This window comes from Hypanus sabinus, chromosome X2 (assembly GCF_030144855.1).
Source record: "Hypanus sabinus isolate sHypSab1 chromosome X2, sHypSab1.hap1, whole genome shotgun sequence".
Classification (NCBI taxonomy): Eukaryota; Metazoa; Chordata; class Chondrichthyes; order Myliobatiformes; family Dasyatidae; genus Hypanus; species Hypanus sabinus.
The window spans coordinates 29,265,127-29,277,605 of NC_082739.1; the positions used below are offsets into that span (position 1 = coordinate 29,265,127).

The 12,479-nt window shown below is 40.3% G+C and overlaps 1 protein-coding gene across 8 annotated transcripts in view; it reads left to right on the top strand.

Moving 5' to 3' along the window:
- nfrkb (nuclear factor related to kappaB binding protein) overlaps positions 1–12,479 on the top strand; it is a 121,021-nt gene that overhangs the window by 16,345 nt on the left and 92,197 nt on the right. For all 8 annotated transcript variants that reach the window (XM_059957141.1, XM_059957147.1, XM_059957143.1 and 5 more), the window contains 2 exons: positions 3,698–3,799; positions 4,707–4,780. In XM_059957141.1, the coding sequence (XP_059813124.1) occupies positions 3,698–3,799; positions 4,707–4,780 (176 nt within the window). The remainder of the gene's footprint in view (positions 1–3,697; positions 3,800–4,706; positions 4,781–12,479) is intronic.

Below are 12,479 nucleotides of genomic sequence, written 5' to 3' on the forward strand. Positions count from 1 at the left end.
TAGCCAGGATGCCTGAGACCTTTGCATAGTTCTGCAGTAATTTTATGTACTGCACTGTTGCAAAAAAAAATACAAATTTCATGGCATATGTGAGTGATGATAAACCTGATTCTGATATGGGTCTCTATTGTGGACTGAGAGTGGGAAGGAGGCACAGAGAGGGGAAAGATTGTTTGGGAAGAAGGGAGAGGGGAGGGAGTGGGAAGCCTGGAGAGACATTCTGGAATGATCAGTAAACCAATTGTTTGGAATTAAATGACCTTTCCTGGTGTTTCAGGACTGGGCGTGTCTGAACCAGCACCTCCCCCCCACCCTAGCACTCCTTCTCTACCACCTGTCCCACACCCCTCCCGTGGCGCTCCACCTTCACCATTCCCAACATTTTTTGTTCCCACCAGATTTACAAACTCGCTCTCTGCTCCACATTGACAAATACAGTACTGTACTTCTATCAGGTCTCCCCTTGGCATCCTTTGCTGCAAGGAAAATAAACCCAAGTTATCCAATCATTTCCCATAAGGAATATAGCAGATGCAAGAGAGAATTTAAGAAGAAAATTTGAAGGGTAGAAAGGAGCTAGGAAAATCCTTGTCCGAAGACATACTGTTGGTTTATCAGGAACAAAAAGGTAAACAGGATTCTGTGTATGGAGCCTAGCGATGTGTAAGGCCCTAAATTAATACAGTCGGCCCTCCTTATCCGCGGGGACCCCCCCCCCCCAGCGGATATCAAAAAACGCGGATGCTCAAGCCCTTTATATAAAATGGCTTAGTATTTGCATATAACCTATGCACATCCTCCTGTATACTTTAAATCATCTCTAGATTACTTATAATACCTAATACACTGTTATATTGTATTGTTTAGGGAATAATGACAAGAGAAAAAGGTCTGCACATGTTCGGTACAGATGCAACCATTGTAGCTCTTCTGGGAACATTAATGCCGCCTTGGCATCAGCCGATCCCGATTCTCTCATGGTCTTTAAGTTCTTGAGCCTGTAGCACTTTACATAGCTAGCCAGCCATCCCTTACCAGCTATAAGCTCCTTCCTCTTGATCATAACACAAGTAGCGAACTAACGAGGCGCGAGGTGAACAATGCTCAAACAATGAGTAATACTTTTAATCATCTCTAGATTACAGTGTAAATAGTTGTTACACTGAAATGCTGTGTAAATAGTTGTTACACTGTATTGTTTAGGAAATAAGGACGCTTTGGAGAAGGCTGAATAATACTAAAGTCGGGATCTGTGGAGGTTGAGGGCTGAGGACCACTTCGGCAAGCGACGTGCCACTTTTCAAAAGATCTAAGATTTCTACTTTCTCAGCAAGAGATAGCACTTTACACTCCCTCTTACCCTTTGGGGAATTGCATTGACCACTTAATTGCTTTTTAGGAGTCATTTTTTCACAGAAACAAAGTAGCGACCGAACGAGATGCGAAGTGAACAATGCTCAAACAACGAGTGCTGGAGAGAGAACTTCCGGGTTTTCCCAATCAGCGGTTGGCTGAATCCGCGCATGCGGAACCTGTGGATAAGGAGGGCCAACTATACTAATAATCTGTATTTACCAAGAAGGAGGACATGGAGGGTAGTGAGTTCAGGAAGGGGCACATGGATAATTTGGAGCATGGTATTGAAGAGATGGTCTTGGAACATAAAAGGTTGATAAATCCCCAGGGCCAGAAGATATCTATCCCAGAATGCAATGGGTAACAAGGGAGGAGATTGCTGCAGGTGAGGTGCCAAGAGGACCGCAAATGTTCTCCTTCATTTAAGAGGGAAGCATAAGTAACTTCAGGCTGGTCCCACTTGTAGAACATCTTAAAGGTTACGATTTATTTTCATTTGGAAAGGTAGGGACTGATTAAAGAGAGCCAGCATGGCTTTATGTGGGGAAATCCTGCCTCACTCATTTCATTAAATTTTTTTGAGGAAATGCTAAGAAGTTTGGATCCACAGCATAGCCTGAACCAGAAGGCTGAGACACATAGGATCCAAGGTGAGCTGGCTAATTGGATCCTAAATTGGCTTGGTGATAGGAGACTGTGGATAGTGGCAAAAAGGGTGTCTTTCTGATTAGAAGTCTGCTATATGGTGATGTAGCATATATATCAGTGCTGGCACCCTTGCTTCTGATGTACACTAACAACATGGGTGTGAATGGAAATGGTAGGATTAGAGTACAGTGCATAGAGCAGTATAGCACAGGAATCATTTGGCCCACATGTTGTGCTGAACTAATTAAGTTGATAATCAAATGCCAATCTAACCTAATCCCTTTTGCCTTCACGGTGTCTGTATCCCTCCATTTCCTGCACATTCTGTGCCTGGGTAAGGTACTGAGTTTGCTGATGACACAAAGGTTGGTGGTGTGGGTGGGAATTTGGGTAGATGTGCAATTGGAATGCCATGGGGCTGACTGAGTAGGCTGATCTGGGACCACACCTTGGTCTCAGCTCCAAAATTGAGAGCTGGAGATTGAAGGTGAAGGCCAGTTTGAGGAAAGCTTTGCTTATCCCAAAGGGATTTTGGGTAAGTTTGTCAGTTTTAATATGTTTGAGGGAGGAAAGGGAGAAGTGGAGCAGGTTATTTTCACTGTGTGGATAGAAAATGCTGGGATCTTACCATGAGGGGGAGAATATAGATAAGAAATTTGAGGGAGGCAAATGTGAGATTCTTAACGGAGATATAGTACCAACATGATGGAGGGATAGGAGCCATTGCAGGTCTTTCTCAGGGCAGAGAAGAATAGTACTGAATAAGTACAGTCTGACCTGGTGGGGAGCCACTGGACAATGATCATCTGAGGGAGAGTAAGAGGATATAGTTGGCATTGGGGTCTGCAAGGAGAAGATGGTAGTTCCAATTTCATTAGCTGGTTTGAAAAGGATATTGGAATTATAGTTGTACATTTAAGGAAAGTAAATGGAAAATTTAAAGGAAAGGAACAGGGAGGTAGACTAATGGGATCTCTCCTTGACAGAACCAGTTCATACCAGACTTTAAGCCTTCATCTTTGCAGCTTTATCCTGAGATTCCATGCAGATCTCAGGGAACACTCGTAACCACTTTCTGCCAGTTTAAACACATACCTTTGCCCTCTCTCCCTTCAAAAGCAAGACTCTTTCCACACCCATAGGTTGCCTCCAGTTCTTATTTTATCCAATTCTTATTTCAGCGTCAAATCTCTTACTTTGACAATTTAATGGAACCTTATTAAAGTTTTCTTCACGTTCATGTTCCCTCATACAGAATGTTGGTTGAAATATCAAAATATTCAGCACATTAGACAAGTGTTTGTGTCTTAGATCTGCTTCATGCTGAAGTTTTCAATCACCTTCACTTGGTTGCAAAGGAACAGATTCTCATTACTTCTGCAGAACATAAAGAATGTGAAACTGGCAGTTTATCAATTCGGGGGCATAATATTAGATCAGGATAGTTTTGGACAGTGATGACTGCAGTCAGCAACTCATGAGAGCTGCAAGTTGCCAGGCAACTTACTTTGAATCCCATTGATCATGTAAACAATCCTCCCACTGAAAACTCATCTGTTGTGCAAACTCGCACCGAGCATGTATTCATATTGAACAGTTTAGAAACATTGATATATGAATTTATATCATAATAAGGTTGTAATCTAACAATGTTCTTTGATGTATTGATATATCACCTTTCTTTGTATTATAGACATGTGCTCCTGGTTTCCCAGTTCTCCTACACATCCCCCAAGTCCCAGCATAGCTCTGAGAGTTGTACCAACTCTCTCCACGCAGGACATGAAGACAGTCAGTAAGTACTATGTGGCATTTTGCTTCTCCCTGAGAATATCCAGTCAGTCGTGAGCTTTTGATTCAGGCGATTGTTGCACATTAATGCCTGCTGAATACGTTGATTTCTTGAAATGGGACTGTTTGAAAGTGTGAGAGAGCCAGGTCGGTCTTTGTGGTGAGTATCAGTGCAAGGTGTCAGGTGTTCCTTGAGTTTCATTTTCTGTTATTTTGTATTTTTTAAGACTATCCTTGGGCTCTTTTAGTGATGCGTAACTCTATATAGAGGGCAACAGTTGTGCCCAATCCCGTGCAGATCCTGTGCAGTGCTGCTAACTGTCCACCCTGGAGAAGGTACAGAAGCAGCTTCAGCCCTCAGCCTTCTTTCTAGCCCAGCACTAGCCGCAGCCTGTGCTTTCCCAGCCCCATGACATTCTCAATCAGCCCGCCAGTTATTGCCAACTATCGATGTGGACAAGTGCAGTCCCACTTGCACTCACCAAGAACCGAAACCCTTCCACAATTTCCACGATTCCAGCCCATCTGCAGTCTTGGCTGACCCTCACTTTCTCCATGCCTTGTGTTAAGTATCTGTGGGCGAGGAAATGTTTGAGTGCTGAGGACGTAGTGGTATTGGGTAATTGGTCTGAATGAGATAGAGTTACTGAGTGTGTGTCACGGTGTCGTATAGCCCTTCGGCCTTTGTTGCATTGTTCCCGCTGACCATTGCACTAGTCCAATAGACCCACCTTCAATCTGTAGCTTTCCTTGCCTTGGCCATTTAAGTATTTGTCTCGATTCTTTTGAAATGTGTGGCTCCATCGTCTCCTCAACAGTGTATTCCAAAAATGGCCATGGGCAGAGTTGGTGATGTGATTGATTGTGAAGGGCCAGGTATTGCTAAATACCATTCATTTCTTATGTTCCAGCTAAGCTTGAATTGGGCGATGAGGATTTGAAACTGATGTTAAAGAAGCACATTGAAAAGCGAAGACGCCAACCGGTAAGCTGAATTGGGGATCCTGAAAATATTCTGCCCAGTTCTGTTGGTTTTATTTAGTTGACCTTTTCCCAGATTCGGGGTATATTATGCTTTAGCAGGAACATATTATTATGTTAAGAAGGTTATTTCATTCCTGTGACAACACTATAATCCTTACTATCCAAGGGATCTCTATTTTGATCCATGGTGCGTATTGAACAAGCTGCTCAAAGTCAGGGTGGGCCAACCCAAAGAGAAAGGCACTCTTGGTCACAGATATATTTTTTTTTCTTAAGAACTGGAATTCATTTATTATTGTCCCATGTACCAAAATTCAGTCAAAAGCTTTTTTTGCATATTGTTCATTTATGTTTGATCATTGAGAAAAAACAAAACCAGTGCAGAATAAAGTGTGACAGCTACAAAGAAAGTGCAGTGTGGGTAAGCAGTAAGGTGTAAGATCATAAGGTAGATTGTGAGCTTAAGAGTCCAATTTCTTGTACTAGAGATCTATTTAATAGTCTTAAAGTAGTTGTATAGAAACTGTCCTTGAGCCTGGTGGTACGTGTTTCAGGCTTGTATAATTTCTGCCTGATGGGAGAAGGGAGAGGAGAAGATGTTCAGAGTGGGTGAGGTCTTTGATTGTGCTGGCTGCTTTACTGAGGCCAGAAGAATTCATGGAGAGCATTCTCTGTCCACAACCTTGTAGTTTATTGGGGTCACATGCAGAACAGTTGCCATACTAAGTTGATATGCATCCAAGTTGGATGCTTTCCATGCTGCATTGATGAGAATTGGTGAGAGTCAACAGGGACATAACAAATTCTTTTCGCCTTCTGACGAAGGAGACGTGTTGCTGAGCTTTCTTGGCCGGACCAGAAGAAGCTATTGGTGATGTTTACTCGAAGCTCTCATCTCTCTGAACCTGAACACCATTGACGTAGACAGGAGCACATGCACTGCCCTCCTTCCTGAAAACAATGACCAGCTCTTTTGTTCTGCCGATACTGGGGGAAAGGTTGTTGTCATGGCACCATGTTACTGAGCTCTCTATCTCCTTCCATTATTCTGACCCACTACAGAGGTATCATCTGCAAATTCGTAGATGAAATTAGAGCAGAATGTGGTGACACACTCGTAAGTGTACAGTTTTAATATACGTCGGTTATTGAATGTGATAAATTCACCATCCAAAAAAAATATCAGAGTGTATATTATCCTTAGATGCAGAAAAAGCCTTTGATAGGATTGAGTGGAATTATCTTTTTAAGACCTTAGAAAAGTTTAATTTTGGGCCTAATTTTATTTGTTGGGTTAAATTAATCTACTTGTCTCCTACCACTCAGGTTATTACTAACTCCCAAATTTATAAGCCCTTTAAATTACAGCGGGGAACTAGACAAGGTTGTCCTCTTAGTCCTTTTTGCTTTAGCTATAGAACCCTTAGCAATAGCATTTTGAGAATCTAAAGACATTTCTGGTATACTAAGGGAAGGTATGTCTCATAAAATTTCATTATACGCTGATGATATTTTACTTTTTATTTCTAACACTGAAACTTCTTTACCTTCGGTTCTTTCTTTAATCTCCCAGTTTAGTTCTTTTTCAGGATATAAGCTGAACCTACATAAAAGTGAGCTATTTCCTTTAAATGATCTAATGTCATCAAATGCCAAATTTCCATTCAAAGTTGTTACAAGTCAATTTACATATCTAGGTGTAACAATTACTAAAAACTTCAAGAATTTATTTAAAGAAAACTTAAACCCCTTTTTGAATTATGTGAAAAAGACGCTTTCTAAATGGTCCCCTCTTTCTTTATCCCTAATTGGCCGAATTAATTCGATTAAAATGAAGATACTTCCTAAATTTTTATATCTTTTTCAGGCCTTACCTATTTTTATTCCTAAGACCTACTTTGATTCTTTAGATTCAATTTTAACCTCTTATAGTCGGAATAATAAACAAGCTCGTTTAAGTAAAGTTTACTTAAAAAGAAATAAAGAGATGGGTGGACGAGCCCTACCCAATTTTAGGCTTTACTATTGGGCTGCCAATATAAGGAATATTACTTTCTGGTCCTATTATATTTATCGTAAAGGTTGCCCATCATGGGTCTCCTTAGAAGTTAATTCTGTAAAAAAAATTCCTCTATTGTCTCTCTTCTTGGATCATACTCTTTTTCAGCAAATAAAACAACAGATAACATAATTGTAAGTGTACAGGGAGTAGAGTAGGGGGCTGAGGACACAACCTTGTGGAGCACTTGTGTTGAGAATAATGGCAGAGGTGGTGCTGCCTATCCTTACTGATTGCAGTCTGTTGGTCAGGATGTCGAGGATCTAGTTGCAGAGAGAGGTGTTGACGCCTTAACTTGATGTTGAGAGTAGCCAAGCCCTCCCATACCCCACACAGATCCTTGTACTCTGCTGCTGATCCCATTTGTATTTCAGCAGCCCCGTCTTTAATCAAGAGGCTAATTTCTTGTCCAAACAAGTTTTAAAATTCTTCTTCTGTTATCCTTTTGCTTGTGAATCCTAGACTCCTATTTTCTCTTAAAAATACTTTCCTCCACTTCCTTCTAATCATTCCATAATTAGTGACATATCTTCTTAAATGATTACTTTCTCTAAGCCTCATAATTTAAACAGTTTAATTAAATTTCCCTCGCTCCCCTGTTTTAAAGAAAATAATCCCAACTCAGCCATTCTTGTATCCTCAAGTCCTAACAAAATGCTGCAAGCCTCAGTTGCTTCCTTCCTGTGGTGCGGTGAGCAGCATTTGAACTGGCTCCTCATGTTTCCTTTATTTCAGATGAGCCTCTGTAATATTGTATTCTATGCAATAACTAATAAAAGAAAGTATCCCTTATGCTAAGCCACCTTTGGAATCATAGAATCATAAATGGAGGCTGTACAGCCCTCCACCAAAGTGTCTTTTTAGCTTTAACCTAGCTTTTTCCTCCATGGCTTTGCAAAATTTCCTCCACTGTCTATGTTTCTAGTTGCCTCTTGAAACTTGCAATGCATTCCACCTTTAACACATCAGCAGATATTACATCCAGATTCTAACCACATGCTGTGCTTTTTAAAAAAAGTCGTGCATGTCACTCTGAATTCTCATCACCTTCAGTTTATTTTGTGACCTTGACCCCTCTACCAATTGAAACTACAATTACCATCGTCCCATTTTTTTGATATATATATTCTCTATCATATCTCCCTTGGTATTCCCTGAAGGAAACAGTCCTAACCTCTCAATCTATCTCTGTAGTCTCTCATCCTAAGAGCACTTCTCATATATTTACCTGTTCTGCTGCCTTCGTGTTTATGTTCCTTCTGGTGCTCTGAGCTTACCAGTATGCTTGTTGTGCATTCCCTTATCTTCATCATATATTCTTGTTGCATTAATTCAGAATTTCCCCTACTAACTTGTGCATTAATACCTTCCCACAGACCAATTTCTTACTACTTGCCTTAAAGCTAATTTTTACATCAATTACAAATTAATCATGCCCCTTACTTTGTAAGTACAGGTTTCCCCCGCTATTTGAAGGTAGAGCGTTCCTATGAAATGGTTCATAAGCTGGAATGTTGTAAAGTGAAGAAACAATTACCATTTATTAATATGGGAAAAAATTGTGAGCACTCCCAGACCCAAAAAATAACCTACAAGATCATGCCAAATAACACACAAAACCTAAAATAACAGTAATATATAGTAAAAGCAGGAATGATATGATAAATACACAGCCTATATAAAGTAGAAATACTTTTCTGCAATCATTGCAGCACTGTCCAGCGTAGAGTATAATCTCACTACGTAGCAGAAGCAGTCTCACTGGAAGCACTCTCTCCAGTAACTTTTAAGCTATGAAGCTGCCAAATTATACCAAATAATATATAAAAATACGCAGCCTATATAAAGTAGAAATAATGTATGTACAGTGTAGTTTCACTTACCAGAATCGGGAAGACAGTGTGCACACTGATGATGGTGTGTTTGGCTGAGTCGTCGGAGGTTGGGGAGCTCGGCAATTTTTTCCAATAAATTGCAGTTTCATCACAGTTAAACACTTGCTTATACGAATAACCACCTTCTGTAATTATTTTCTTCAGTCCTGTTGGGAACTTTTCGGCAGCTTCAGTATCAGCCAAAGCATTCTCTCCAGTAAACGTTAAGCTGCCCTCGCCTCGGAAACTGATCAAACCACCCATGACTGCCTTTAAATTCCACTTTTGCAACACTTCCAACACTATGTCCAGTGCTTTCTGTTTCAGCTTATTAAAAAGACTGATTTTTTCTGAAGTATAAGATAATGGAACACCACGCTTTGTACACCCATCAATCCACTCAAGCAATAGACTTTCCATTTTATCCATTATTGGATGCTGACTCAGAGAGACCACTTTGCTATGAGCAGAACCAACAGTAACATAGGCAGCTTTCAAGATTCTTTCTCTCTGTGTATAAACAGTGCGAATGGCGGATGCAGGCAAGTTCAACGCGTGGACAATGTCCTTACTTCATTTGCCACAATCAAAACGCTTAATTATGTCTAGTTTTACGCTAAGTGTAACACCCTTTCGAGCTCTTTTAGGCTTTTCCGATACCTTAGAACTCATCTTGCTAACGGATGCACAAAATAAATCGACATAAAGCACAGATGCTCACAGGCACGTGTTTAAGCAATGCTGGCTAGAATGCAGTTCTGGGGGAGGAGCTTGGCTGCTCGGGGTGTGCAATGCCCTTTTTTCGTAACAGTGAAAACACTCTTTGGTTAGCGAAAACAGGGTACTAATGTAGGTCTTTCGTAACAGCGAGGTGTCGTAAAGCAAACGTTCAGAAAAGCAGATGATAGTTATTAAACACTATCATCTTTTATGGACTGAATAAATATCAGTGACAGGATTATTTTATTCATTTGACTTACATGTACACTCAGTGGTCATTTAATTTGGTACATTGTCGTCTTCTGCTGTAGCCCATCCACTTCAAGGTTCGATGTGTTGTGTGTTCATAAATGTTCTTCTGCACACCACTGTTGTTATTTGAGATGCTGTCACCTTCCTATCAGCTTGAACCAGTCTGGTCATTCTCCTCTGACCCTTTTTTTTTATTAACAAGCTACTTTTACCCAGGAACTGTTGCTGGCTAGATATTTTTGTTTCTTGCACTGTTTTCTCTTAACTCTAGAGATTGTTATGTGTGAAAGTTCCAGAGGATCTACAGTTTCTGAGATACTTAAATCTCCCCATCTGGCACCAGCAGTCATTTCACAGTGAAAGTCGCTTAGATCACATTTCTTTCCCATTCTGATGTTTGGTCTGAACAACAACTGAACCTCTTGACCATGTCTGGATGCTTTTATGCATTGAGTTGCTGGCACGTGATTGGCTGATTAGATATTTGCATTAATGAGCAGGTGTGCCTAATAAAGTGGCCACTGAGTGTAGATTGCAGAAATAGAAACTTTCAAGGAGGTGCACAGTAACCTACTACTGTCACCTTAATAAACTGCCCTCCTTAGGGATTGACAATGATTTTCTTTAGTAGGACTTGCTAAAACCATGTAGAATGTGTTTATGCCCTACCCTTATCAATCCTTTGTAGTATGCCCTGAAAAATTCAGTGATTAGTCAAACGTATCTTTCCCTTAACATGCTGATTTGTCTTCCAATAATTTGTATTTTTCTAAATGGGAAATTATTTTGACCTTCAGAATCTTCTTCAGTAATTTTGCGTATTCTTTCTATTATGCTGAATGCTCAGTTGTTTCTCATTCTATCTATTTCTCATTTTTTAAAACCTATAACGATAGCATTGTTCCTGTTCTCAGGCACCATGTCTTTGGCTAAAGAGATTTGGAAAATAATGATCAGTGTGTCCACCATTTCCTCCCTTGTATGTATACTTAAAAAGTTTCTTTTAATCTCAAGCTAATGATCTCATCCAGTATCTATCTCACAGTCCTCTTTCATTTATACACTGTATGTACTTTGCCCCTCATTTATTAAAACAGGAAAAGTAGTCATTCAGAGACAACACGTTTTGTATTTACACGTGGATCTCATCTGTTGAAGCAATAGGTATTAGTTGCATACAAGAGAAAATCTGCAGATGCTGGAAATCCGAACAACACACACTGTGTGGTAGTAGTTGCATGTATTCTATCTGCATGCTGCTAATTTGTTTAATAGTTTGTTGTTTTAGCTTTGTCTTCATTCTTTCTTTATATTTGTATTTTTTGGTGTTGTATTTAGTCTGCTTATGAACCCCAATGTAAAATTCAGTTTCCCACTATAACATACTCAGAATTTAGTGAAGTAATCTGGAGGGCAGATCACAGGAGTAAGTGATCAGCACTTTGTGCACAACACATCATACACAGGCTCATACTCTTCCCTTGCTTTGTTCAGAGCAGGCTAAAATGGGGACGCAGCTAGTAGAGCTCCTACCTTGCAGTTGAAGTGACCTGGTCCAATCCTGATCTCTCTGCTGTCTGTGGAGTTTTCACATTCTTCTTATAACCACATAAGTTTCCTTCAACTGCTCCAGTTTTCTTTTACAACCCATTGATGTACAGGCCAGTGGGTGAATTGGCTGCTGTAAATTGTCCAGAGTGTGTGTAGAATTTAGAGGGAGTTATTGGGTGGATAGAAAAAAAAACTGGGCTTAATGTAAGGTTGGCCTGATAGGTGCAGTAGGCTATGCTGTGTTACTGACTGTCTGATTCTGAGAAAGATGAATAGAGGGATCACCGGACTGCAAAACCTCACTGGCTTCTCTAAAATAGTAGAAGCAGTGTCACTGAGGTACCTGGAATGCACTTTTCCATAAAATGAACTGTTCTATTTGGCCTTCCCTTGGGTGTGAAGGAACAAATTACAATCACTGAGTAATCTTATTCCTCATAGCTCATCCCCAAGATCAAGGGTGACTCTTTCAAACTTTAGCTTTGTGGATTCTTTGGTGACTGAAGGAGTCGGTGTGGGAATCACGGACTCCACATACAGTGCCTGATTGGGTGGTGACTATCCAAATCAGTCCTAGTCCAGTCAAATGATGGTAAATCCTATCCTTCAGAATCCTCTCCCACAACCGATGTCAGCCTCACTGGCCTGTAGATCCCTGACATGTCTTTTTGGCTTTTTAAAATTACGGTACAACATTAGCCATCCTCCAGTCCTCTAGAACTCCAGCAGTACTAACGATGAAGCAAATAACCCTGCCAGGACCACTGCAGGTTCTTCACAGGTCTCTGACGATTTTTGAGGTTGCATTTCATCAGGCCCTGGAGATGTTTTAAGACTGCCGATAACACTGGACAACAAATTTTTTCAGAAGTGTTGCTTCCTCAGAATTTTTTTTTTGTTTATGATAGACTGCTCGAAGATGAACACAAATATAATTTCAGACTATTTGTATCACGTAGGAATTTGGAGAAACAACAAATTAACTTTTATTGAATATGATATGTTTATTGCATAATGGTGCTGATGCTTTGCAATAGTTCAACTAAGTTAAAAATATTTTGTTAATGATTTTCATTTGTACTCGGTGTCTGAGGCTTCTCGCTTAAGTGTCCAACAATAATTCACCAGCATTGATGGATTCTAGTTGCCCTGGTATCTTTCCTCCATGACCGCAATGTCCTGGTGAAACCTTTCTCCATGCTCTTCACTAACAGCACCAAGATTTGCAGGGAAGAAGTCTAAAT